Genomic DNA, 27,401 nt, shown 5'->3' with positions numbered 1-27,401 from the left:
GATCAGAGACTCCAGCAGATCCATCGAGAGATGTCAAAGGATCCAACTCTGCAAACTCTTGTGCAAATAACAACCTAAAGATGGTCATGGGACAAAAGCAATGTCCCAGCATGCATCAGAGATTACTGGCCACGAAAGTGGAGTTTATGATGGACTAACATATCGTAGCACAAGATTAATGATTCCACTGATCATGAAAAAAGAAAGAGCATGCTTCACACCTTGGTGAACAGTAAACCATCAACACAATGAGGGACTTAATGTACCGACCTACCCATCAGGACCTGCTTGAAGCTGTAAAAGTATGCAATACCTGTCAGGAAAACCAGGCAGCTCAAATCAAGACATCGTTAAAGATCTATCTAGTGCCACAATTCCCATTACAGATTATATCAAGTGATGTATGTGTGGTCAATGGCCAGCACTTTGTGGTGTTTGTTGATGATTATTCCGACTTTGTTGACGTGTGCCCCTTGAAGTTTTCTAAAATGCAGTGGAATGTCCAATATCAAGGGAAAGAAATGAGACCGAAGAGCAAGCGGTATGACATATCAGCAAAACAACTACCAAACCTTGTGACTGGCAGCCAGTGAGAGTCAAAGCACAGCCTGAAAGAACGGACAGTAACTGGATACCTGGTCAAGTGGTTGATGGAGCAGCACCTCGTTGTGGCTGTAGATGGTCAGCATCAACGCAGAAACAGAGTACATGTTTGTGACAATTGGTGCCACAAGCACCAATCCTGAAACATCCATAAGCATTTATAACACAAATGAGACACCATCTGTCTACCACACTCCTGTGAGTGTTACTGCCACACCTAACATGCCCAAGAGTGTTGATGTGAGAACCACTCGCGGTTGAAGAACTGTCAAAACTCTCAACGGATTTCTAGAGTAGGCTAAAAAAATCACGTCGGTGCTGAGGATTGACATTGTGGATGAAGTGATTGAATCTCTCCCCAATAGTTAGGTTTATGGACAGTCATAACACAGGTACCAATGTGTCACTGATAAAATGGACTTTGTGTGTTTAAAAAAAAGTATCAGAGACAGAAAGGAAATAAATATGTTATGAAGTGATAGAACTGCCTGGTTTAAATGTGCTCTCCCTCGTGGATTGGGGGTATAGTTGCAGAAAAGATGGCTGTGTTGCAGGTACGTGTGAGCATCTTCTGTACATATACAGAGCTCAAAACAAATGTACTTTTTTTTTTTTTCATTTGGAAGCCAAGGTCCCAAAATCTGGAGGAAGAGTGTTAAGAATCCATGTTTCCTGAAGTGCAGTGTTAAGTTTCCACAGTTAGTCATGATCTGTATGAAGGGTCAAAGTCATCTGCCTGTGTTGGTCCATTGTGTTTTCTGAAGTCCACATTTAATGGCACTGCACTTCATGTTTCTTGCTGCAGCTGACAAGCTTCGTGGAGAGGATCATTTCATTTTCCAGCAGGATTAGGCACCTACCCAAACTGCCAATATACTAAAATCTGGTCCAAAGACCATGGTGTTCCTGTGTTTGATTGGCCAGTAAACTTGCCTGACCTGAGGAAGATGAGAGACACCAGACCCAACAATGCAGATGACCTGAAGGGCACTATCAAAGCAACCTGGGCTTCCATTACACCTCAGCAGAACCACAGGCTGATCATCTTCATGCCACGCCACACTGATGCAGCAATTCATGCAAAAGGAGGCCACACATATGACCACATATGAAGTTTATACAGTACTGTGCAAAAGTTTTAGGCAGGTGTGAAACAATGCTGATATTAACAAACTTTTCAAAAACCTGTTTCTGTAAAAAAAAAAAAAAAAAAAAAGCCTTTTTTATTGATCTTAAGTAATATTCTAATTTTCTGAGACATTGAATTTTGGGTTTTCTTTATCTGTAAGCATAATCGGCAAATTTACAAGAAATGGTCTTGAAAGATTTCCCTCTATGTGTAACGAATCTATATATGAGTTTCACTTTCTGAAATGAGTGACATAAAAATACTGAACTTTTTCACCATATTCAAATTTTTTTAAATGCTCCATATTTCTCTCTTTTTTTTTTTGACCAATGTTTTGTAAGTTTTACACGACACCAACACTAGGTGGCAGTATGCGTTAACTTGAAGACTTCGTCAGTTTATAATATTGCAAATATGTTGCCACATCAAGTTCAAAACTTTAATGTCGAATTTGCACATTTTATGTTAACTGAATGAGTTTCTTTTATTTAGATTTGCTACTGATGTTTTATTCATCGGTATATTGTCTGTTAAATGTATAAAACAGCTGATTATAAATAATGTGTTTCTATAAAGTAGTATCTGATCAAAACTTAATTCTATAAATTAACTGATATTATACAGATTTATTACAGTAATATGTCTCAAGCGTTTGTTCCTATTAATTTCAATGATTATGGCTCACATCCAAAGAAAACTCAAAAATTCAGTTTCTCTGAAAATCAAAAATCAGAAGTCAAATAAAAAGGATTATACTAGAAAAATGGCTTCTTCCTGAAAGTATCTCTGTGTACTGTAAAGTATATTCTGCATGAATTACTGCATCAATGCAGCGTGGCATGGAGGTAATTGCCTCTGGCTCTGCTGTGGTGTTAAAGAAGCCTGCGTTGCTTTTATAGCAGCATTATTGGCTCTGGGGTTTCTCATCTTCCTGTTGACATTATATAGATTCTGTATGAGGTTTAGATCTGGATATATTGCGGGCCAGTTGACACCATGGTCACTGAACCAGCTTTTGGTACCTTTGGCAGTGCAGGCAGGTGCCACTTCCTGCTGGAAAATGAAACCAGCATCTCCATAAAGTTTGTTAACAGATGTCCTGGTATATGGCTGCAGACCTCAGAAACCACAGTTGACCATCACCAGCAGATGACATGGCACCCCAAACATCACTGACTCTCTCTTCAACCAGACTCTGGAACTTCATTTGAAACAAAATGTAAAAATCATCTCAAATGAGGAGCAGCCCTGTCTTTTTTCTCCTCAGACCAGAAAAATGTTTCCGACATTGTCTCTGGTACAGTGAGACTCACATCCTGGATATAACTGTATGTGGTGTCTCTTAAAGTTCTGACTCCAGCCACAGACCTCGTCTTGAATATCTAACCATCATCTCAAGGTTCCATTTTCTATCAAACTTTTTCCTTCCACTCAACTCTCCATTAAGTTTTTATTAGCTGGAAGCCATAATGATCGAATACATCTGGGTGTGTCATATACAAGTTTCATGCTTTGAATTGAATTACTGAAACACATTTTTTTTAAATATTTTAATTTACTGAGATGCACGTGTGAATGATATTGGTTTCCTTCCTCCGCTGATGTGCAGATGTTGTGAGGTTTTGTTTTTGGTCCATTTTTAGTATTAAAAAACAAAAAATTCTTAACATATCTTCAGAAAAAAAATAAGATGTTTCCAGTCCATTTAATTAGCTTTTATTTTCTTCCACAGTATTCGTTTTTAAATAACTACAGTACAGCGTACAGAAGTCCATTCACTTGCATACACAAATATCAGATCTATTTACAAGTTTATGTACAATATTTACATATGCACATGAGGCAAGTCTACAAGGCGTGTGTGTGTGTGTGTGTGTGTGTCCATGTGGGATTAAAGCTCACACATTTGTCAACAGCCTCAGTCAGGAGAAAAATGCACAAAAAAGAAACGTAAAAACATCGATGAGAACCAAACATTTACAGGATGTACAATAACTACAGGATCAGTGAGTGATGTTGGCACGTAGAGTATCAATCAGAAGGGACAGATGAAGAGAGAAATCGAGGTTAATGCATTCAAACATAATCACTATGGCAACTTAGTTATCACATCCAAGATGTAACCGTATGTATTACATATGACACCACATTTACACATTTCCATATCAACAGATATGAAACATGCCAGTCCTCTTAGGTTTCTTATTATTATTATTTTGAGGATTGAAATGATCACTAAATATGTTCTGGTTGTTTCAATCAATAATGAAACATTCAAAATAGAAGGAAACCTAATTTCTCCAACCACAGCAGCATGCTTTCCCTTTTAATGCATACAGTGTCAGCAGAGGTAAAAAGTGTCTACACACTCCTGTTATAATGGCAGGTTTTTTTTATGCCGTAAAATTGAGATGAATCATTTCAAAACCTTGTCGAACATATTTCTTTAACAGTTCAACTTAAAAAAATTAAATAAAACAGGGGAAAAAATGGAAAGAGTAAAAAAGCTGTGATAACCTGGTTCCATAAGTGTGCAAAGCCCTAAACAAATACGTTTCATTCAATTCTAGCATCATGCTCTGGGATAACATGTCTCCAGATGGAACTGGACTTTATCAGGGTGAGTGAGATCATGAGTCATGACCAGTCCCAAACAGCACTGTGGTTTTGCCCGGAAACATTTAGGTGTCGACTAGAAAGCTAAAGTTCAAGAGGTTTTAGATCTTTTTCAGAATGGCGGTGAGTCCAGAAAAAATATTTACCAACAACCAGTCTCTAAAATGAAGACTGTGGACAAGAGATGTGGTAGCCTCCGACGAAGACTGAATGCTGAAATTGATTCTAAAGGTGCTTCAACAAGGTTTCATTTTAAGGATGAGCACATTTCTAAAACCAGGTTATTGCAGCTTTTTATTCTTCAACCCTCTAAAAGATTGAATAAATGTCTCATTAAAGATGGAAAAGGTACTGAAGTGATTCATCAGGGTCCAATTTTTGTTAAGCCCCAAAAACCTGGTGTTTTAACAGGGTGTGAAAACTTTATATATTACTGTAAGATTATAGTAATGGCAACATGCATCAAAAGGTGCATGAATCTTACAAAATGAAAAGCTTTGCAGTTTTGGTTAGAACAACAGTACAGGCCTTAAATAGGTTTAAATACTGCAAGGAGGAGGACTGTAAAAGCAAACTAATAAATATTTAAATAATATTTAGACATTAATACCAGCTGCAGTCTCCGTTTCGCTCCGTTTTAAGAAATTAAAGCATTAAGAGACGACGTCGTCTTCAGTAGCGGTTATAAATAAAACAGTTGACTGGATAAGCTCTGCAGTTTTCTTGTGCAAATTCACTGCGCTCACCACTGTAGCGGCTCATGGCACATCGTCAGAGCTTCCTCCGACGGAAAACCAGCAGCCAGTGTGACAGAGACGAAACGCAAACAGACTGGAAGAAGCAAACAGACTGACCCTCTTGATTGTTTTGTTGTAAACTATGACGAGATATTAAGTTACACCACGCTGAGCGATTGGCACTCGTGTCAGTTTGTTCGTTTTTGAAATACCGCCTCTGAAATGTGACAGAAATTAAGGCAGAATCGCCGTTTCTCCTGACGTTTATAACTCAGTGCTGTGAAGTCATTTCCACCTGCAGCGCTGATGGTCGTTAATGTTCAGTGTTGTACGTACAAAAGAGGAGCCTGCTCGGCTCCAGCGAAAAGCACCATTGATGCAAATTCACCCTTTTTGTGCAATTTCATTGAAGACCAACCGGTAAAAGGATAAGATTCTCACACTGTACTTAGTAGTATGTTGTACAAAAAGCTAAGGCTTGGTGAGGCGATGCTGATCGAATGACCGTCATGCCGGGAAAACATCACGAATACGAAAAGGAGGAACGGGATGTCTTCAGGAAGGCCTCGCCCTGGCTCACATAGGTTTGTACTTGGACCAGCAGCAGCAGCATTGACTGGCCGAGGCGGTGTCTGTGCGATCCGACAGGCCCGGGTCCAGGTCCATTGGTCCCATCCAGTGAAAAATGTCATTCGGTCAACCGATCGGTCCAGAAGGGCTTTTATTAAGAGTGCTAGATCATTTCAGCCACCTCTGTGGAGTCCGTCTCCGAATCCTCCTCGTCCCTGCAACAGAATAAGAGATTTCAGCATGAGTTCGGCTTCATGGTCATGTGGACCACACACTGAAGCATCATGATCGATTATCATTATCAATATCATCACAGTTCGTTAACATGTGTTGAAAACATGCTAAATGTATTTTTACAACCTTGGGTTACTGCAGTAGAGCCTGGAAAATTATTCAGTTCTCCTGCAGCACAAATGTTCATTTTTTTACACATTTCACTTTCTACTTTTACTTCAATTCATTTTATTGATTTTAGATAATGACACATACTTTAATTTTACTTCTGTACATTTTTGTTATTTATTGTACTATTTGTTTCCTTTATAAAAAATAAAGAAATAAATAAAGATTTTCTCCCAAACCCACAGAATGTTTCGTGTATTAAATGATTTGTTTTTACGGACAGATGCCAACCTGTGTCTCCCAGAGATGGTCTGTAAACATTGATTTTAAGGGTGAAAGTAATTACTACGAAATAAACATGGGACCGCCAGAAGTAAATACCTCCCCACCTACCAATCATTCCTGGAGTTTTTCCGAGCACCCAGTCTGCAGCCCAAACAACCCAGTGCACCCAGCAAACAAACTCTTGTGTGTTTGCAAGCAGTTAGAATCCTGGGAGCTGTTTTAATTATCTTTAAAATGCACCGAAGTTCAGGGCAGAGTATGTAGTCTTAAGGCTCTTATTGTGAAGGTTTATGTTAATCAGCTCTATTGATGCTTTTAAGGAAAAAGGTGATTGTGTATTTGCATCAGGCTAAAAGCCTCTTAATGACACAAACATCTGGTTCCAAGTTATCTTACTTAGCATTAGCCGCTAGCCAGCTAGTAGCTGCTGAAGGCAGAGGGCTACTTTCCTTGTGCATCAGGACAAAAACAGCCATAACACTACAACTACATTTAATACTTGGTGTTCTCTTCCTCTTCAGTGAGTATGAAAATAACAACAGCTCGGTCACACAATCTGGTTTTACAGGCAGATTCAGTTTAAACCGACAAAATATTTCCCATGGTAACCGTTTAAGACATTTAGCCCAAAAGGCCTAACCTCATTTCTTGTAGGATCTTGCGGTTGCCCTGCCTCCTCTCCTCGTTGATGGGATAGGTGTACAAGATTCCCAGGCCGATGAAGATGAGGACCACAGGGACGGCCGAGACCAACAATTTCAAGGTCAAGTCCACCTCTTCAGGCTGGGAGCAACCGCTGGTGATGTATCCTGCAAAGCTGAAAAGAAGGGGAAAGAGTTACGCATCGCAAACAAACCTTCGCAGTAAGTCACATAAACTGAATTAGGGAACAGCAGAAAATCAGTGATTAAACATTCAGCTCAGCAGCAGTTGGTCATCTGATTCCCACAAGCTGATTTACTGTAAAACCCAGAATGAGCGAAGGAATTCCTGCTTTGATCTGGGATTTGGGAGATTTGACTCAGTCCTGTTTGGACCTTTCATACAGTGAGCCAGGGCACTGGATATAAAGTTCTGATAAGAGACCAACAAATCAGCCCTGAATAGACATGGCCTGGCCACTGGTACCAGACTATAAACATGTGCTCTTCCTACAATTCTTCCATTTCAAAATTTCACACTTTTTCTAGATTTGTTTTTTAAATCAGTATTTTTCTTTGAAGATTAGGGACATTTCAGTAAAAACTAAAAACGTAATTGGACTTCATGATATTTTTCTTGTCCCGAATCATAAAACAACACACTGCTGAAGTGTTTCTGATTCAGCAGGGAAGTAACGGGATAGGCCACTGTGTTCGGCATCTGGACACAGTTAGATCAGTTCAAATCTGTAATATTTATAAGATCTGGACAGGACTTAAATACAGATACTTTAAATCACATATTGTGACCAGTAATTCCTCCACCCTGCCCTCAAATAAACAGCAATGGAAATATCACTGCTTCCTTCATGCCTTCATATCAAAACCAGGAAAAATATTTTGGGTCCACTTTGAATTTTAAAGGAAAACAATCTAGAGACTAAAAACAGCAGTGAAATGACCCTTTTCTGATTCTTAAAGGCGTGTTTATTAATGGTTCTTCAGCAATCCAGATTGTTTTACTTTGAGAAATAGTCTAAAAATAAAATAGTCTTATCGCTGTGGAGTTGGAGTTGAAGATACCATCATACTCCTGCTTCAACAAACCCACTGTCATCAGGGCAAAGCCAGCAGCTCTGTGAGGATCATGTTCTTTGATTTCTCCAGTGCATTTAATACAATCCAACCTGATTTGCTTTGTCAGAAACTCCAGAAGACTCAGGTGGAGGCCTCAACAATCTCCTGGATCAAAGACTACCTGACAAACAGACCACAGTTTGTGAGACTGAAGGGTTGTGAGTCTAACCAGGTAGTCAGCAGCACAGGAGCACCACAGGGGACTGTACTCTCACCATTCCTTTTCACTCTGTACACCTCAGACTTCCAGTATCAGACAGATTCCTGTCATCTGCAGAAATACTCAGATGATTCTGCAGTTGTTGGTGGATCAGAGATGGACAAGAAGCTGAGTACAGGAAGGTGGTGGATCGCTTTGTGGCATGGTGTGGAAACAATCATCTCATTTTGAACGTGACTAAAACAAAGGAGATGATTGTAGATTTTAAGAGAAACAGGAATAAGTCAAAAACTATTTCCATCATGGAAGAAGAGGTGGAGGTGGTGGAGGAGTATAAATACCTCGGTGTTCACCTGGACAACAGACTGGAGTGGAGATGCAACTGTGAAGCCATCTACAAGAAGGGACAGAGCAGACTGTACTTCTTGAGGAAGCTTAGGTCCTTTGGTGTTTGCAGCAAGATGCTGCATATCTTTTATAAATCTGTTGTGGAAAGTGTGATCTCTTCTACCATCATCTGCTGGGGAAGCAGCATCAGAGCCAGGGACTTAAAAAAGCTCAACAAGCTGATAAAAAAGGCTGGCTCTGTTCTGGGGACTCCTCTGGAACCTCTGGAGATCTTTGTGGAAAGAAGGATTCTTCATAAAATGAAGAACATTATGGAGAACCCTGAACATCCTCTTCATGAGACTGTCCTACAACAACAGAGTGTCTTCAGTCAGAGGCTTCTTCAGATCTGCTGTAAGACGGAACGCTACAGGAGATCCTTCCTGCCCACAACCATTAGCATCTACAACGGCTCTTTGAAGAAACCTTCATGAGCTACAACATTTAATTTCCCTTTGGGATTAATAAAGTATTTTTGAATTGAATTGAATTAAAACTAAAATAGATTTCATCTTTTCATTCTTATCCAGATTTAGAAATAATCCAATCAAATTCCATCATTTTTAAGACTGAGGAGGAACCCTGAGGTTGGACAGTTTTAAAAGAACAAACATTTATGTCATCCTGTTCCTCTGGTTTAGAGGTGCCAGAGACAGGGCAAGGTTGCTGCACACAAAGACTAATTTGGCTAGCATAATGAAATCACTGCATATATTTTTGGATGTATTTTGTACATAAAAGGCAGTCCCTAGCCTTGAATAATTTACAATGTGAGCTTGTTTCTCGTTGTGCGAGCTCTTACTCTAAACTCAGCGTAGATACTCCCAAGGAGATGCCAGAAGCAAACTTGGTGAAGAAAACGTAGAAAGAATAGAAGATGGCTTCGTGCCCCGTGGAGTTGGGGTTCTGAACTTGAAAATCGTCGACCACGTCAGGCAGCATGGACCTGAGGAGGATAACAAAAAGGTTCACTAAAGCTTCTCACGAGTGTGTGAATAGTAGAAAAAAATGCAATCCAGGTGAGGGATTAGTGCGGGACTTACCAGGGCAGCAGGAAGGCTGCAGCCACTGCCACACCAGAGGCACAAGAAACTACGTAGATGATGATGAGGTTGCTCTTCATGCACACCACCAGGATCACGAAGGGAATGGCAGACTGGGAGGAAGAAAATCACAGGAGAATGACGCTTCCTACAATAATCCCCACTCTTACATGCAACACCAGATCTGGAGAGGATGCAAGGCCTTACCAAGGAGCCGACAAAAGCTGCAGTCTTCTTCCCGAAGCGAGTCAGGAACCACTGCCAGAACGGGATGGCCAGCGTAGCAGATAACTGCATAGGTAAAAAAAAGAGAAAACATTAACATCTTTTGCAAATAAGATCTTATAATTCCAACAAAAGACCTTGTATTGTATCCCTGCAGTTCTTTTGAAAATGATCCCAAATGGGATATAATGAGGCCTCATAAAGCTCCAACCAAAGCAAATCTAAGAAAGCAGAAATCTGAATGGGGGGTGGTGACACCTTTGGCCCCTGAGGTTTATACTATAGTGCAGGAAAAACAAAAAGTCATTGTGAAACAGCATTTTTCCATTTCTGAAAGGTGAGCAGCCCACATGCGACTCTTTCTCTACAAGTCATCTATGAAGCCTTTCAGAGCCGGATTCTTCCTGGCACGTCATTTCTGATTCCTTTTCAAGTCTTTTCAGGTGTTGCATTAGTTAGACGTGCGTGTGACAGCCTGGGGCTTCATCAGCTTCTTCTGGTATAATAAAACACAGTTGTCAGCCAACAAGGTTTTCATCATCTAAAAAACACTACCGGCCTCGGTGGACTCCGGCTAAATGAAGAAGAGAAGAAGAATCTGCTGCATGCCTCAGGTTCTCATGAAGCTGCTGCTGCTCCCTCACGGTGTCTCCTTACATTCAACCTTTGGCGTCTTCATCCAGGAATTTAAGCATCATGTTAGGAACACAAACTCCCAAGTGTTTTATTGGGGGTTTTCAGGAGATAAACCAAAACAAAAGAGCGCCTAATTAGTGAAGCAGAAAGAAAACGTTTTTCTATATTTTCACAGATAGAAATATGAAAAACTTGTTGATCTGGTCAAATGAGACCAAAACGTTTTCGCCTACATGTCACATGGAAAAGTACCACCAACACAGACACAATGAAACACAATGTTGTGGGGATGCTAACATTTATGCAAGCCATTGTGGGAAGCAAGCCATAAGATGTTCTTTTTGCATCAAGCTGTGCATCACCATGAACACACCATCCTCACGCTGAAACACGGTGGTGGCTGCACCATGCTGTGGGGATGATTTTCTTGGAAAGGGACAGGCAAGCTGGTCAGAGCTGATGAGAAGACGAATGGTGGTAAATTCGGGGCAATCCTAAAAGGAACTCTGTTAGAGGGGACCAATCAGAGTCCAGACCTAAAACCAGTTGAGAATCTGTGGTAAAACTTGAAAGGGGCTGCGCACAGATGCTCTCCATCCCATCTGGCTAAGCTTTAATGTTGCCATGACAACTTGGCAAGAATTTTAGTCTCTAGGTGTGAAAATACACCTACAAAAAATACAAAAAAAAAAACCAAAATGTTTGTGGTTCTAACAAGATAAAAACGTTCAAATAATATTCATACTTTTTCCAAGACATTAATGTCCTGACTCTGTATTCCTGTCAGATTTATCAGATTAGCCAGACATTTCACTAAATGACAGAAGGTAAGGATTAGCCCTGATTATGTGACATTTCAAGTGGGGCTGCTTTCTCAGAAATCATTTCACTGAATGTGATGTACTTACATTAAAAAGGTGCCCACACTGGCTCTAAAATCCTTTCCATACAGTAAAGGCTTACAGCATAAAGCAGGTAATCTTTTCACCCTCACTAACCTGGACCTTTGCCCTCCGTAGCACTGCTGCTTGTGATGTTGGCTGACTTGAATAAGTGTCGGGGATCTGGAGACTGATTCTCAGGTTTATATCAAACGGGGGCACAGAACAAGAGAACAATGCAGCTCCTTCACCATCTGTGGGAATGGCACGGCATTCAGGCAGAGGCACTCTGAGCAACCGAAAGAGGCAGCCAGGAGCCTTGCTTTATAACCAGCCACAGAGCAGGCCTTGTAATGGAGACAATTTATGTGCTCGCCTTGGGAGGGACAGCTTTTGTCCGCTAATGGTTCCATTTGTTCCATGGACATTGACTGTTCTGGGTTGCATCTGCAGTCTCTGCTCGTCTGAGAATGCCACCTGTACAGTAAAGCGAGTGCTCACCATGATGACCAGCAGAATGTTCTGGAAGTTGTTCCTGAAACCCAGCGTGGAGGTGCAGAAGAGAGCAAAGTTTCCCTCCAGGAGCTGTGGGGTGAAAACACAGAGAAATAAACACACATCTGGGGCAAGGCGTGCAGCGTGATGAGTAAATACAGACAGGCACAAACCAGCATCACACAGACTTAAACAGGAAGCAGACCAATTGGGTATGAAATAATAACTGGAAGTAGGTGGTAAAATGCAGAGGATGTAAAAAGTCTACACCCCACTAATAAAAACAATGAGGCCAAGTGAAGTCATTTGAGAACTTTTTCTTCTTAATGTGACCTAAAACTTGTAAAACCCCAGTTGGAAAAAAAAAAATAAATGTTTTCACGGGAAAAATGAAAAACCTAAATAACTTCTTATAAGCACATTTAAACAGAGGACAGACCTGCCATTGTTTAACGTGCCTCTGATTAACCCCAAACAAAGCTCAGCTGGTCTAGGAGGCTTTTGCTCACATGTTCTAAGTCGTATCTCACACCAAAAGCCGCGGTCATCTTAGAGTTTCCAGAGCATCAGGGTGATCTCAGTTGGGAGCAAGGCACGCAAGAACCTCCGAGGCATGACGTGGTCCACAGTGGAGGCAGTCGTCGTCATGTTTAAAGGAGGGACGTTCTACTTTTATTTCATATTTCCAAAAGGTATGTTTGGCACAAAAACACACAGTGACACACGGCGGTGGCAGCATCATAGTATGGGCTGTTGAACATAGTCATTCAGCATGACAACAACCAGATCCAGAGAAATGACAATAAAGCTTCACCAGAAGACGATTAAAGTTCTGGAAAGCTCCTCTTTACCATGAAGAACTCCTAAAAACAGGACTGCAATTAAATCAAAAGGTGCTACAACAAAGCATTAGTTTAAGGTTGGGCCCACTCATAGACCTAGAATTCTGGGATTTTTTCCCCCCAATTGAGTTGGACAGGTTTCCATATTAAAAAGGTGGAAAAAAAAACCAGCTGCAGGTATACAAGCAAGCAGGGTGTAATCTTGTATTCTCTTTATCCTTCTTTCTCTCCTCCACTCTTTCCTGCTTTTCTCTCCCCCCCCATCTCTCTCTTTTTTGAGCTTCTTTTTTCCTTTTCATTTCAGTCTCCGCGTCCGTAACAATTGAAATATTCCCAAAGAAGTTTATAATAATGTTTCTTTTATAAATATCAAGCAGAGCTTTAAAGCATTAGCTGTGATGCTCCGCTTGTGAAAGTAAATCTGTTGGGCAATTTCTTGGCACTCAGACAACAATTCTGAGCGATACTCTGCTGGACAGGACACGGTAAAAAAAAAATAAGGTGGAAAACGTTCTAAAATTATTTTTCTTGGTCCCAAAAACCTGCCACTTCAACAGGGCTGTTTGGACTTTTTATTTTCACTTCATGTAGATCAATACATACCATGAAAGCCAGTGAGGTAAAGAGGAAACCCATGACTAGTTTGGCATATGGTCCATATCCCATCACCATCTTAATTCCCTGAAGGAAGGGCATAGGCTTCGACCTGATCCCAGTTGCCTCTAAAAAAAAAAACAGAACAGTGATTAGTGAAATATTCCAAATTACATGAACTTTCCACATGAGAAATCCCCTTTAGGACCCTGTCTGTGTTTTCTTTGTACATTTCTCACATCCAGCTGCCTTTTCAGCTCATCCTTTACTGGACAAACCTGGCTTATTAGACCCATTAAACGTCACAAGGCTGCCGAGTTAAACCACAGCTGGCGCTTGTTCACACAGATCAGCCCATAGTCATGCCACATCCGAGTGTCCTGATTGGTCGACAGCTGAAACGTGATGTAGGTTTATCTGCAGCCAATCAACTAACGCAGCTGAGAGCGTTTCATTTGTTCCGAGTAAAATCTGAAGCGAGGAAATGTGTGGAGTGCCTACTGTCAGATGGATGCACTTCAAGAAATGAGCACTCACCGTGTTCTCTCACGCCACAGAATAGGACAACAGCACAGAGGATGTACAGTGAACAGATGACAGCAGATGCAATCATGTATGCGGTTCTCTGCAGCAACAAAAGAGGAGGAGGATGATATTTAGGCAGCATCATTTGCAATCCAAATTTCACATTGACCTCTCACATCAGGCACTGTGTAGCAATGCTGTTCAAGATAAATTAAAGCCATCAACAACATGTGTTTACCGTGTGGTGCAGGGATATGGAGTGGTCCGACTCATTTTGGCTGACAAAAGCAGAATAATTGGTGGGATCTGCCACGATTTCCCCGGGTCCAGGGAGGCAGGGAGCGTGAGCCATGCCCACGATCTGTCCCTGGATGGCCGTGCCGAGGAGGGAGCCCAAAACCTCCACCGTCATCCCTGATGGGAGAACACAATGGAAACACATGAAGTCAGGAGATCTGGCTTTAGAAGAAAGCAAGCTTCTCTGCATGCTGAGTTCTGACTTACGGTACGCAGTAGCAGAGTCCCTCTCCTTCTGCTCTGAAGTGATGAACATGGTGAGGGCAGAATATGGCACATGGAAGCACTGATGGTTGGAAAACCAAAAAATCAGATCCATGTTTTTAGTCATGCAAACAAGAAATAATAAAAAAAAAGCAGCTGCCTAAAAAAAAAAAATCCACTGGAACAAATTAGGTTTGAAGCTAATTGACTAACTCTACTCTAACTTCCTGGTTTTTAAAGTAAACTTCAAACTTCCAGTTTCCTTCAAGGTTCATGTTAAGTTCAAACTTCTAAAATTTGACAATGACCAAATTAGTTTGTACCATGATTAGTGTTGCCTCCTTAATATCTTCTGCTTACACTGTGTATACAATACTGGTGAGATTGTGACACTGTCATGTGCATGAACATCTCTGTACCAACTGTTGCACATGGCGGTGGCAGCATCATGCTGTGGGGCTGTCACTACCAGCGATTGTTGTGAAATGCACAAAGCCAATTTCATAATAAAGGGAGGGCTACTTCCAAATTGCTCCAATTTCGACAGACATTTCTCCAAGCATCAGAGGGTGTGTGTGCGTATATTTGAGCCTGCATCTATATTTCTTACCCTGAGAGGATTAGAGAACAAAAAACAACAAAAAAAAGAATTTCAAACTTGCAAAGTTTGCAAGTAAGTCTTTAAAAGCCCTGAATACAGTCCATTGATGAGATTATATAAACTTATCTTGCATGTGAGTAAGTATGGACTCAGATTTGGGTTTGTGCTACTTACAGTCTGTAGGGTCTGGAAGATGCAGTAGAAGAAAATACACCAGATGACTTTGCCATCTTCAAAGGGGGGGATGTACCATATGAGGAAATAGGACGTCACGGCAAGAGGGGTCGAGAGTAAGATCCTGCAGATTGTTGAAAGGAATAGCAGCATCAGTGACTGAAAATGTGGATAAGCAGAAAAAAAAAAGAAACATTTTCTCAAACAACACCATTCACAAGAGATAATGGGTTGTTTCAACAAGACTATTCTCTGTGAACGTTGTTACAGAGTGAAAAAGACAAAGTTAGCTAAGTACCAGTAAATGTGTTTAAAAGTGAAGACGAATCCTGGAAGAAGCCCCGGAAAAAAAAAAAAACAAGATTTCCTACAGCATGTCAAGATGTCATTCAGGCTGAGAGAGCAAGACTTTCAGCAGACAACATAACGGCTGGACAGAGTACAGCAAAGTTGCTCCATTTTATTTCTTTTGGGATTTAGAATAAAAACTTCTGGAAATCTCAGGATGATTTATTCTCTAAATAAAACACCCTGCGTTTTTTTTTTTTTAGCACTGCTAACCATGCTAATCATCAAAGTAAAACACCAAGTTTAAAACGTTAAAATGTTAACTCCAAATTATTTTGTCTTTGTTGTATGGCCTGATCTGAACGTTACATTCAGCTGAAAGGAAAAAGAATGCAGCCACACAAGATATACTTCTTTACGAATCATTTACTAAAGATTTCCTGCCACAATTAGGATGGTAGTTGAGGGATTACAAAAAGATTTATTTTGCACATTTTGTCTCCCTTTTGCTTTAAAATATGCAGATCAACCCTCCAGGTTCAGCCTCGCCTTTATTGAAGTAAAATTATCTGGTTAATGGACAAACAAATGAAATGGTCACCCTGCTTGCCTAACAACTGTCTACGGGAATATATAAAGTCTTATCAAACAGGATATGAGGTCACGCACATATTACAATGTTCAACAGTCATAACTGTACATAAACAAAGTGACAGCCTCTGTGCCCCCATGAAGTTGCTGGCAAGACTCCAAACAAAGCCTGTCTGAATTCAAACTTGCTGCTAATTAACTTAAACCCATAACTCTAATGTACCACCGAGGCACAGTAGGAGCCTGAAAAGTCAGGTGGGGCTACATTCACTCTGCTCTGCTGTGTTTGTGATATCATTAACTGTACCCTCGTGGGAAGGCGGGACACGCAGCTAGTAAATATGGTCACGTTCCAGCAGATGTTCCAGCAAAGATATGCTCACAGGAATGTAAATGCATCTTCTGTGCCAATTACTCTGAACACACGCGATCAAACATCATGTCCAGTTTTTCTTTTAAGCCAAATATCAGCAGATGATAATACTGCATTAATAATATTTTAAACAATACTGTTATGCACCTTCCCAATTATTCTCCTTACAGTAATAATCTTGACTGCACAACTACAGTTGTCCTTACAGAGCTGTGCTGACACCCTGGTCCATATCAGCACTAACCTGATGCCACTGCTGTAGGCATATTTATAGCTTTGCTGATTAGGGAAACACAACTTCACCTCAGAAAGATAAGTCAACAAGTGACAGCTTTTAAATCAGGCCCCACAAAGCTGTTAGAAGTTGTCCTACTGACAGGTGCGATTTAATTCCGGTCCATTTTATTGGGCTCCAAAGCCATGGCTTCTTGATTTTATGCTTTTATAATTTTAGAAATAAGAAATGTTAAAAAGGCATACAAATTTCCCCGAAATGCCCGAGCGGTAAGGCAGAAAAGCCACATATTTACCCTCTACCGAATTTGACATTTATTTTGGACAAGTCAGATACCCTGTATTTATTTTTAAAGAAATCCCAGAAAGCATTCAGCTACTTCTCGCTCTGCTGCAACAGAGAGCCTCATTCTGCAAGTGAAATCTGAACTGCAGTAACCTTCTGGATTCCTCAGCCACTCTTTAAAAATCCTACAAGGCTCTCTGCTGAGACGTGATTGGCCCAGACAGGTGGTGTGTTTCAGTTGGACCAATGAGAGCTCTCCCCCCTCCCCCCACAGCCTTCACAATGATGGGGCTTGCATGCTTCCTCCCAGTTCCCGTTTGCTTCGTTCATCTATACAACTGAGCTGCAGATAATGTGACTGAGCATGTCGAGCATTCCTACTCTCACGACCACACACACCCACCCTGTGACGGCATCAAAAGTGGAGGAAATGCGTCTCACCCAGCACATCAGTATCCTACATGACAGATCTAAAACATCTGGACTTAAAGTCTGCATAGATGAGCTTTATACCTTCTAGGAAAGAACAGATCTTTGCAGCTCAGGTGGAAGCAACTGCTTCTACTGCATCTTCCTGTGGTACCATTGACAGGAGCCAAAGTGCAGACCACCCAGACATTTACCTTCTTCTGCACTCGGTCACCCCTCTCACCTTTTCCTCAACTGGCCCATTTCCATATCCTAAAAATCACACAGTGTGATGTGCTGACAGGAGACGGATGATCGCTTCTATAATCAGAGCCTCCACTGACACCCTACACCCCATGGCTCTCTCTCTGTGTTAAACATGCCCCCTCAAATGTGTGCCAAAGGTTTCAGGAGGGTCTGCTACTTTGGATTCTTCTGCAGCTTAACTCTTCAATTTTTTTTTTTTTTACACTAATCAATCAACAGCCATGTGAGGCTGGTAACATGTAACGTAAAATAAACAGGATCAGAAGGCTTTGAACATTTAGAGACAAACATTTCTGTTCAATTTTCTTCCAGGATTGTCCTGTATTTGTCCCCCACAGCACCATGCCACCACCACGCTTCACCGTGCCAAACTCAGGGTTATAATATGATTTCATAACCAAACACCTGCAATAAACGTCTCTACATGTGATGTGTTTATCATGCCGTTTGCTCACAGATGTAGACTTGTGAAGGTAGTTGGTCGCAATGGGTTTTTATTTAGGGGCATCAGCGTGAAAGGGGGACAAGGTATAAATGCACAAAACTATTTTTCAGACATACATTTGCAAACATTTTGAAATCATTTATCGAGAAATAAACTCTTGTCTTGACGTTTGTGGATGAAACGACACAAAATGTGAAAAACATTAGAGGGTATCATCTAGGGGCTAGAAAGTATTAATCCTGTCAGAAAACACATTATAGTACACGAGCCGATATATTTTCTGAATAGTAGATTGCGTACTACAAAAAAAAGTAGGTTCTGTAGCAGGTAGGAGTTAAATTTCTCAAAGCCATGCAAAGGTTCTTGCCATTGGACAAGGGTCTGCAGAAGCTCTTTTTGTTCAGACTCAGCACCTTTGTTGTTCCAGCCTCACAAATCTATTCTGGACTCTTTCAGGTAAATTTATTTCACAGGTAATCCCTCCACAGACTGAAATACAGAAAGATGAAACAGAAAGTACATATCTATATGAGGGTATTGAGGAAGATCCACAGGAGAAACTCTAGTTTGCCTCATAGTGACCTCTTCAGAAAAAGGTGAGGGAGGTTTTCTAAGCCCCGCCCCTAAACAATGACACATGTACAGTCTGACTGGATATACCCCCCCCCCCCCCCCCATTAAGCTGTGGTAGTGGCAAATATATGACAACAGGGGAACGAGTTACTTAACGGGGCCTCACCAGCAGGGTTGTGGAAACTGGTTGGCAGAACCCCAACCTTCACAGAGATCTACTAGAAAGTCTTAGCAGGATCAGTGTTATATAAAAAAAAAAGAAAAAAAAAAAGGCATACCAGGGCATCATCCGTCCAAAACGAGTCCACGGGCTCCGGGAGATCAGGAAGCCCACTGTGGGGTCCGTTACGGCATCCCAAGCTCGCCCAACAAACAGAATGATTGAAGCATAGAAAGGATCCAACTGCAAGACAGAGACAAAGGATAAAAACATGCAGAGCAACCCAGAATACCCAGAGCAATTACTGTACAGATTTCTAAGTATGTACTGTAGACATTCCAGCTGAAAACATCTCTAACTGTCATTGTAAGCTGTCCTAGATGAGACCAGTCTGACTGGAAAGCTCCACTCCTGACTGTACAGTCTGTGCCATGCGGTGTCACCCAAAGGGCCTTGTAACGAGCGGCCTTGGAAGGGGAACAAAGCCAAACCCTGCGACGCCTCGGGCTTAACAGACTACTATGTCCGAACCATCAGATTAGTGAAAGAGCCTATTAAACTAAGACCCTCTTCATCTCACTGGCATTGTCCCCCCACCAAAATATTTATAGAACAAGCCCTCTTTAATGCCTGCAGGTGCACCTTATGGAAACTTCATGTGAAACATCTTTGCCCTGAAGTCTGTATGTCATCCAGAACACAATGTGTTGAGGGTCAGAACACTGAGAACACCATGTTCATGTTTGCACCACCTAATCATGGCTGCCTTTAGCTAAGAACTAGGAACTCTGTGCCAAATGTCTGAACCGTGGAGTTTAAAAGCCTTTTTAAAAACACTAACCTGAGCTACTTCGAGTAGATAGAGCTGCAGGAAGAAGCCCAGGGCACTTCCTGTGATCTGGTAGGGAGCACCACCGATTGCATAGCATATCTTGTTGCAGATTGACAACCTGTTCCTGTGCTCGTGCTGAAGAAAAAGAAGGAACAAAGAGCCTTGATTAACACAGGAATAACATTATAGTTATTATATCTATAACATTTATTTGTTTGTTATTTTGCTTTGAAACAGAGTTTAGAATATCTATTTAGTAGCAGTTTTTAAGTGCTTGTTGAGCAGAATGATTTTTGCCATTCTGCTCTTTGTACGTAAACAGGTATAACAAGCTGATATTAGAGTGTCTGAGTTTTTAACGACCGCAAATGTTTCCAAACGCCCAAATTTGTCTGCCTTGTAAGCGAGGGACAAACAGCATTTGCCTTTTTTCAGCCAGCCTGCTGTCAGTGTGCAGCAACAGGTAGGGAGGGGCAGCACTGTGTTACTCTGTGCTCCATATGACCAGAAATGACCACAATCACTCCGGCACATTCTCCATGTTAATAAATAGACTTTAAAATGTGTGCCATTTTTTATTCCCCCTCATTACTATCACACATAAGAACAAAAGATGTCCGATCCCTGGTCAGTTGACGGGTGCATCTGATATTTATGTATCAAGTAAGAGACTCCGATGAGTCCTCTGTAGTTATTTGCTTAGCTGTTAGTAGTTATAGTTTTGTGTAATTAGATTTCCAAGGGATATAAATGGGAGACTTTCGCATTTTTGTCTAGACTCCTTAATCATCAGTTTTGCCACTTTCTCGTTGCTCAGATTAGGACAGAAAAACATGTTTAAAGAGTCTCATAAGAAATCTGGCCTAAATACCCAATCACCATAGAGTCTTAGAAGCACAAGAGAGTTCCATTTGGCCATAAAGAGTAAGCAGAGTGTAGTGCATTTGGCAGGAGACTGGCAGGGACAGCCAGCCACGGGGAAACAAGCAAGCTTTGATTCTTCAACAAGCGTCAATTCCTCCCCAATTTCTCCACTGTCAACATAATTATTATCTCAACAGACAAGACTGTAAACAGCCCCTCTAATGGCAGCACACAACTTGAGGCGATTAGATCCGGGGCATGTCAACATCAGTGTTGTTGGTCTTGTTGGTCCCTGCCAGGGCAACAGCACCTTGGCAGCAGTCTGGATTGAGTTAATAGCCCAAAAGGGAAAAGTTGCCAAATTGACCGCAGAAAGCGAGGTGAGAACACTCCCTCCTCCTGACCAATCAGAGCCCTGGGATCGGCGATGACACTTGTGCACCTACTTGGGCTTGTCAAAATGAAACATAACATAAAAAAAGCAGGGCAACAGTTAGGAGCCGCACCTGTGTATGAAAATAATCCTAAACCACACAGGAACATTTTCACCCTTCCCTGTTCAACAAGTGTCACAAGTAGGCAAACAATATTTCATCTTGCCTTAAATAATTCAACACAGTGTAATACCACTGCTTCTAGAGCCGAAGTAAAAAGGTTTCTGCCTCGTTGATACACTTAACTTTGGTTTGTTTGGGCCACAAATGCACTCTAGCTGAACAAAACCCGTCTCCGTGACGACACGAGCATTTATTCTCAGAATATCTGCCATTGTAGTAGAAGCTAAACTTGACAGTGTTTTCCTCCTTGCTTAATTGTTCTACACTTGTTCTACCTGAAAGGCAGGTCAAATACAGAACAATCGATCCGTTTTTCTCCCGATCAATTGAATGCTTTAAAACGAAAAACGCCCACTATTTTGGTCAAGCAACAGTGTGTACTTTGCACTTTTCTGAGTGTATTTAAATCAGATATATGTCAACAGCATATACTTTACTGCAGAAAGGGTTATAAGCATGTAATTCCTTAATATTCAGATGACTTATAACATTCTGCCTCCATCAAAGGATCTGCAGCACTTTTTCTCTGGTCTGTGTGTTACGGGCCTTATATCGCCACATCGGACCTCTAAGGACATTGGAATCAGTGTTGGGCAAGAAAAGCCTGATCGGAGGAGGTGGAAGATTTCCGTGACCAATTTCACAAAATAAAGAAAGTTAAAAGCGTTTTACTGAGAGATTCATACTGCGAAACTGACTAATAAATAAACAAATATAAACCAAAAATGAACAATATGGAACTTCATATGGAATACTGGATTATTAGTTTGAAAAGCCAACTATAGCCTCCAAATTTCACGCAATGTGTTATTAGTTTATTCATCCTAGAGAATCGCTGACCAGGTTTTTCCTAGCAGATACTGATATGTGGTTAGTTGATAAGTTTATACACTGAAAACAGTGAGGGCTCTTAGTTTCAACTTCTTTCGCAAATGGGAGAAAAATATATATTTTCATATTAGATTTTCAATTTGTGACCAGCGGATCCCCAATCAGAAACTGATTGGGGATTGGCGAGTTCTGAAGTATCACTGTCAACACATTGTGGGACGCAGTGACGTTTTAAAAGTTCCTGTTTATTTAAAACACGCACAATGAATGGATTATGAGCCTTTTGAGATTGCTCTCATCGCATTCTGCATTAGCTGAAAGCAAATGTTTATGAAATAAATTATGTCATCTAAATGAGAAGGTGACACAAAAATGATTTTTAACACTACCTCAGAGGCTGCAAGCACTTTTATCACTTCACTGACTGTATACAGCATATATATCAGTGCTATCAGTTACTATATGTTACTACTGTACACTGATAAGAAGAAAACGGGGTGTTTTCCCAAACCAAGTTGCTGAGAACTAGGTTAGTTTTTGTTTTCACACGACTCTGCTCTATTTAACTTAGGCAGAGAGAAAAGCAGGGGGACTTCTCTCAGATGATCTCCTAACTACCTCAGCTGTGTCTGACACGTCACCTTAACGGACACTTCATGCTGCGTTCAGAGCTATAGGAAATAGTATTGTTCCGAAATTACTTGGAAATTCAATTAGTTAAAGAATGTATTTTGCAAAAAAAGCGGATAAGTACATACAGGCTTTGGTCACATCCTTTTTTCCTATGACAGTAGAGTTATACCCAAGGCAAATTTTCATCATATCTTGGCATAATAATGCAAATTATTGTGTCACGTTATTACTGAACATATACTACTCTATATATTGTTCGACAACACCATAAGACAGATTTATATCATAGTTTAAGGCGGGTTATTTATTATAATTAAAATGTAATTTTCTTAAAGAGACTTTTTGATGCACGTGACAAATTAACCATCTAGCTTGCTGCGAATGTATGAAGCTACGCCAATATGCGACAACAATGGTCCGAGTTATGAGGGAATTAAACATTTTCAGTGCTTCCATCCATCATTTATATCTTTTGTTTTATTCATTAAACGTAGTGTTCCGGTGATAATGGTAGATATTTCGTTGTGTCGATGTATGAAAAGATCAAAGTGAACGTCGCGCGCCTTACCCTACATGATTCATAGCCTTAAAACGTCAGTTTGCCGGTAAGGGGGGTGCTCCATTCATTCCAGTTTTCAACATACACTCCCAGAAACATGCCATATCCGAGTTTTTGGCTTCAAAGCTCAATAATATATGTAATGAAACACCCCCAAAGCGATATTTGTATATTTTTCATATACCTTCATATTACCTTTCTTGGGAGCTTGACAGAATCCGAGCTGACCGATTTATTTAATAAACTGGCACTGGAGTATTGTTCAGCTCCTTCTCCTTTGGCCATCGCAAAAAAAAGGACGGAAAATGGAAAACAGCAAGTAGCTTCGTTAAACAAACACGATTTAAAACGAGTCTTCTCAATAAGGTTTGAGCAACCACGCCTGTAGTACCTTCCCTCTAAACCAAGTGTTTGAAAACTGAGGGGAGGATGCGACGACGGTGTAGTAATTTTCTCTCTCTAGGCCCCGCCCCCATTCAAAACGTGCAATTCACCCCACGTCTAGCCCCGCCCCCTCAGCCAGAGACCGGGTTGCTGCTTTATCCCAGCGACAAGATGATAAAACCATTTCTCCCTAAATTCCCCGGAAACTCTTCTATTAGTATGTGTAAGCAAAATAGTGGACAAATCATGAATGCTATAATCTTACTTTACAGTTTTCAGTTGTAATAATACTAATTATTATTATTATTATTTACGTTTTCCTAATCATTGGATCCTTACAATTATGGTAAGCTGAAAGCGTGTACATTATTATATTTTTTAGTTTTTTATAGGCTAAATATGTTACAAGTCTACAATTTCCATATTGCTCAATCTTCGAAGCTCATGCTTAAGGGAAGCACATAAACCTTTTCATGTATAAAACCACTAGACGTCTTAATTTTCCTTAATTAAAACTTTAGGGTTTTAATTAAGGTTTTCTCTTGAAGTAAATCCCAGTTTCCTTGCTTGTACATGTAAAGTCTAAAGATTTCACTGGAGTTGTTTTAACCATCTGAAAAAGAATGATTTTTTTTTTACTAAACTGCAATTTTGTAAACAAAAACAATCAAGTGACGCAGAGCACACTATATAAAAACATGATGTATACATTGTTATCAATCTTTCTATTATAACGTCAGAATGCCATTCACATACACCTCTATAAATCTGAAAGATTCCCCACTGCCCCATTGACTACTCTTGTATGCACAATATCGTTTGCAAATGTAAATAAAAAATTTGTAGAAGTTTGTTTTAAATAAGCAAAACATTTATACATGTATGTATTTTGCTCATTTGTTTGAGTGCTGATCATTTTGTATTTTGTACTTTTGCAGATTTGGTTGCCTCATTCCTGACTTTTTCAGGTACAAAATGGCGCCGTCTGCCATGGGTCAATTCGTACCAACTATGCATAATTTTGTATTCATTTCATACCTGCCTAGTGGACAATTCATATTAAGTATTTTAAACTATAATTTTAATAACAGAAAACTTGTATTATTCTTTAGTTATGCTTCAATACTTGTTTATAATTTATGCTTCTTCACTCAGAACAAGTCCACTAATGTGATTTGAAAACAGCTTTCTTGGTCATTTTCACAAATATTTATCTCAATAACTCACAAAAGTGGCTTCCCAGAGAATCGGTAGTAAATGCTTTGGTGACCACATGAGAGGCGGGGACGTAACAGTTTATGTGTGGGTATGTAACAGAAGCAGGAAGAGAGAAAACTGCAACATGTGGGTACAAAATGGCTAAGGGACAAATTGACCCAAAATATTTTACTTGTTTGCTTTTACATACTTATGTAATGTCAGATCCTTTTAAAGTGCACCATTTTTAACTCCTGCCTTGTTTCTTCACCTATACATGACAACAGGACAGTAAAACTCCTAACATTGTGTTTGAGCTCTTGGTTTTTGTGTGCCACCCCAAGATCATCAGGGGGCCCCGATCTGGCCACCCCTTTGAAAAGGTTCTGAAGACACCCCTGCTAAGTAATGTTGCGTAGTCTGTATACAAATTTAGATCAGCTCTGTGTGCTTGCTTCTGCCTTTGGTCAGTAATGCTTCATGGTGACCTTCCTGGGTACAGGTGTCCACTGAAAGTGACCACCTTCCTCTGTACTGATCATCAATAAAGCCAAAGGTCACACCGACCGCCATACATACTGACCACTAAATAGGAATTTACATAATATTCGTTATATGTGGTAGAGGTCATGCCTGTAGATGACCCTCCAACTACCTGTTGATTTGTTTTGTGGCCAGATTAATACTGAAAAGTATTTCTGCCTTAGCTGTAGCACTGTAAATATTCCCAGTTTAGCTGACTACACATTCCTTAAAACCTCTAGTATTCATGCCACTACATGCCTCAATACTCATTTGTGTATAGGTGTATTAGGAAACTTTACACCATGGGAGATGTATAGACATTTGCGGTTTCCTATACAAACACAGCAGCTCATCAGGCAAACAGACCACACACAGCAAGCTGACCTGATCTCACCTCCATTCAAATAGACATTTAGAAGGGAGCTTTATCTCTGAGTCATGTTGGTTTACACACACGCACGCACACGCACACACCCACACACACACCCACACACACACACACCCACACACACACACACCCACACACGCATACACACACACACACACCCACCCACCCACCCACACACACACACACTCTTATTTTGCTATATGTAGTGAGGACCATGTGTTGACTCCCATTGACTTCCGTTGATTTTCAGTCATTTTCAACCCTTTCTATGCCCTAACCCTGACAATAGCCCTAAACCTAACTATTACCAGTGCATACCTAACCCTAACCTTAACCTAAAGTCAATTCACACCTTAGTCCTAAACCTAACTGTGAGCAAAATAGGTCGTGCTCACTTTGGTACAAACGGTCCTCAATTTGGTGGTGAAATCGGGAAAATGGTTCTCACTGTGATGCCAAGACAGGAACACACACACACACATCTAAAGAGGCTTTCCAAACTACATTATTGAATCTCTGACTGTTGAACCCTGAACTTGCCAACTGTACAGTCAAGTTCAGATCATTTGCACACGTTGTGTGCATCTGTAACAGATAAATCAATGTGTGTACACATGCTCTGCAGATTAGATAAAGCTATTAAAGTTTGGCTGGTAAATTCAGTAAGCTGGACTGCTGCAGGGAAACATTCAACCCAGTTGCACTTCACAGACTGTCATGTTACAACCAAAAAGTCTTTTACTTTTATCATATGTGATAAACCAACACAAAGTAGTGCACAATTGTGAGGTGGAAGGAAACTGATAAAGGGTTTTCAAAATTCTTTATCAATAAATATCATAAAAGTGTGGCATGCATTTGTATTCAGCCCCACTGAGACACAAACCCCTGCAAGTCCTTTTTGGGGTACTTGCCTATTTGCTTTGTACATAAATCAGGAAGTTAAGGCTTCTTTATAAAAAGGTTCCAGCTCAGTTTGACTGCATCAACTGACAACTCTTTTTAAACCTGGCCACAGATTCTTAGTCAGATTTAGGTCCAGACACTAACTGGGCCATTGTAAAACATTTACACACGTGGACAAAATTGTTGGTACCCCTCAGTTAATGAAAGAAAAACCCACAATGGTCACAGAAATAACTTGAATCTGACAAAGGTAATAATAAATAAAAATTCTATGAAAATGAACAAATGAAAATCAGACATTGCTTTTCAAACATACTTCAACAGAATTATTAAAAAAAATAAACTCATGAAACAGGCCTGGACAAAATGATGGTACCGCTGAAATTAATGTGACCAAAGGGGCATGTTAAATCAAGGTGTGTCCATTAATTAGCATCACAGGTGTCTACATTCTTGTAATCAGTCAGTGGGCCTATATATAGGGCTACAGGTAGTCACTGTGCTGTTTGGTGACATGGTGTGTACCACACTCAACATGGACCAGAGGAAGCGAAGGAAAGAGTTTTCTCAGGAGATTAGAAAGAAAATTATAGACAAGCATGCTAAAGGTAAAGGTTATAAGACCATCTCCAAGCAGCTACATGTTCCTGTAACAGTTGCACATATTATTCAGAAATTTAAGATCATTGGGACTGTAGCCAACCTCCCTGGACGTGGCCGCAGGAGGAAAATTGATGACAAAACAAAGAGACGGATAATACGAACGGAAACAAAAGAGCCCAGAAAAATTTCTAAAGAGATTAAAGGTAAATTTAAAGCTCAAGGAACATCAGTGTCAGATCGCACCATCCGATGTTGTTTGAGGCAAACTGGACTTAACGGGAGACGACCAAGGACAACATAATCGTTGAAAACAAATCATACAAAAGCCAGACTGGAATTTGCCAAACTACATGTTGACAAGCCGCAAAGCTTC

At 40.6% G+C, this 27,401-nt stretch overlaps 1 protein-coding gene across 1 annotated transcript; it reads right to left on the bottom strand.

Annotated features, from left to right (window-relative positions):
- Positions 1-3,432: 3,432 nt before the first annotated feature.
- Positions 3,433-23,445, bottom strand: mfsd2ab (major facilitator superfamily domain containing 2ab). The gene is made up of 14 exons (XM_047384443.1): positions 23,221-23,445; positions 19,591-19,716; positions 18,868-18,992; positions 15,125-15,248; positions 14,353-14,431; positions 14,087-14,262; positions 13,861-13,948; positions 13,333-13,451; positions 11,894-11,977; positions 9,858-9,941; positions 9,651-9,763; positions 9,410-9,553; positions 6,923-7,099; positions 3,433-5,870 (listed from the first exon to the last, which is right to left on the bottom strand). The coding sequence occupies exons 1-14, from the start codon at positions 23,308-23,310 to the stop codon at positions 5,819-5,821; spliced, it is 1,581 nt and encodes a 526-aa protein (XP_047240399.1). The 5' UTR covers positions 23,311-23,445; the 3' UTR covers positions 3,433-5,818.
- Between the last annotated feature and the right edge of the window lie 3,956 nt (positions 23,446-27,401).

This window comes from Girardinichthys multiradiatus, chromosome 13 (assembly GCF_021462225.1).
Source record: "Girardinichthys multiradiatus isolate DD_20200921_A chromosome 13, DD_fGirMul_XY1, whole genome shotgun sequence".
In the NCBI taxonomy this organism is placed as follows: domain Eukaryota; kingdom Metazoa; phylum Chordata; class Actinopteri; order Cyprinodontiformes; family Goodeidae; genus Girardinichthys; species Girardinichthys multiradiatus.
The sequence above is the reverse complement of the archived record's forward strand: the minus strand, read 5'-3'. Positions and strand labels throughout refer to the sequence as shown.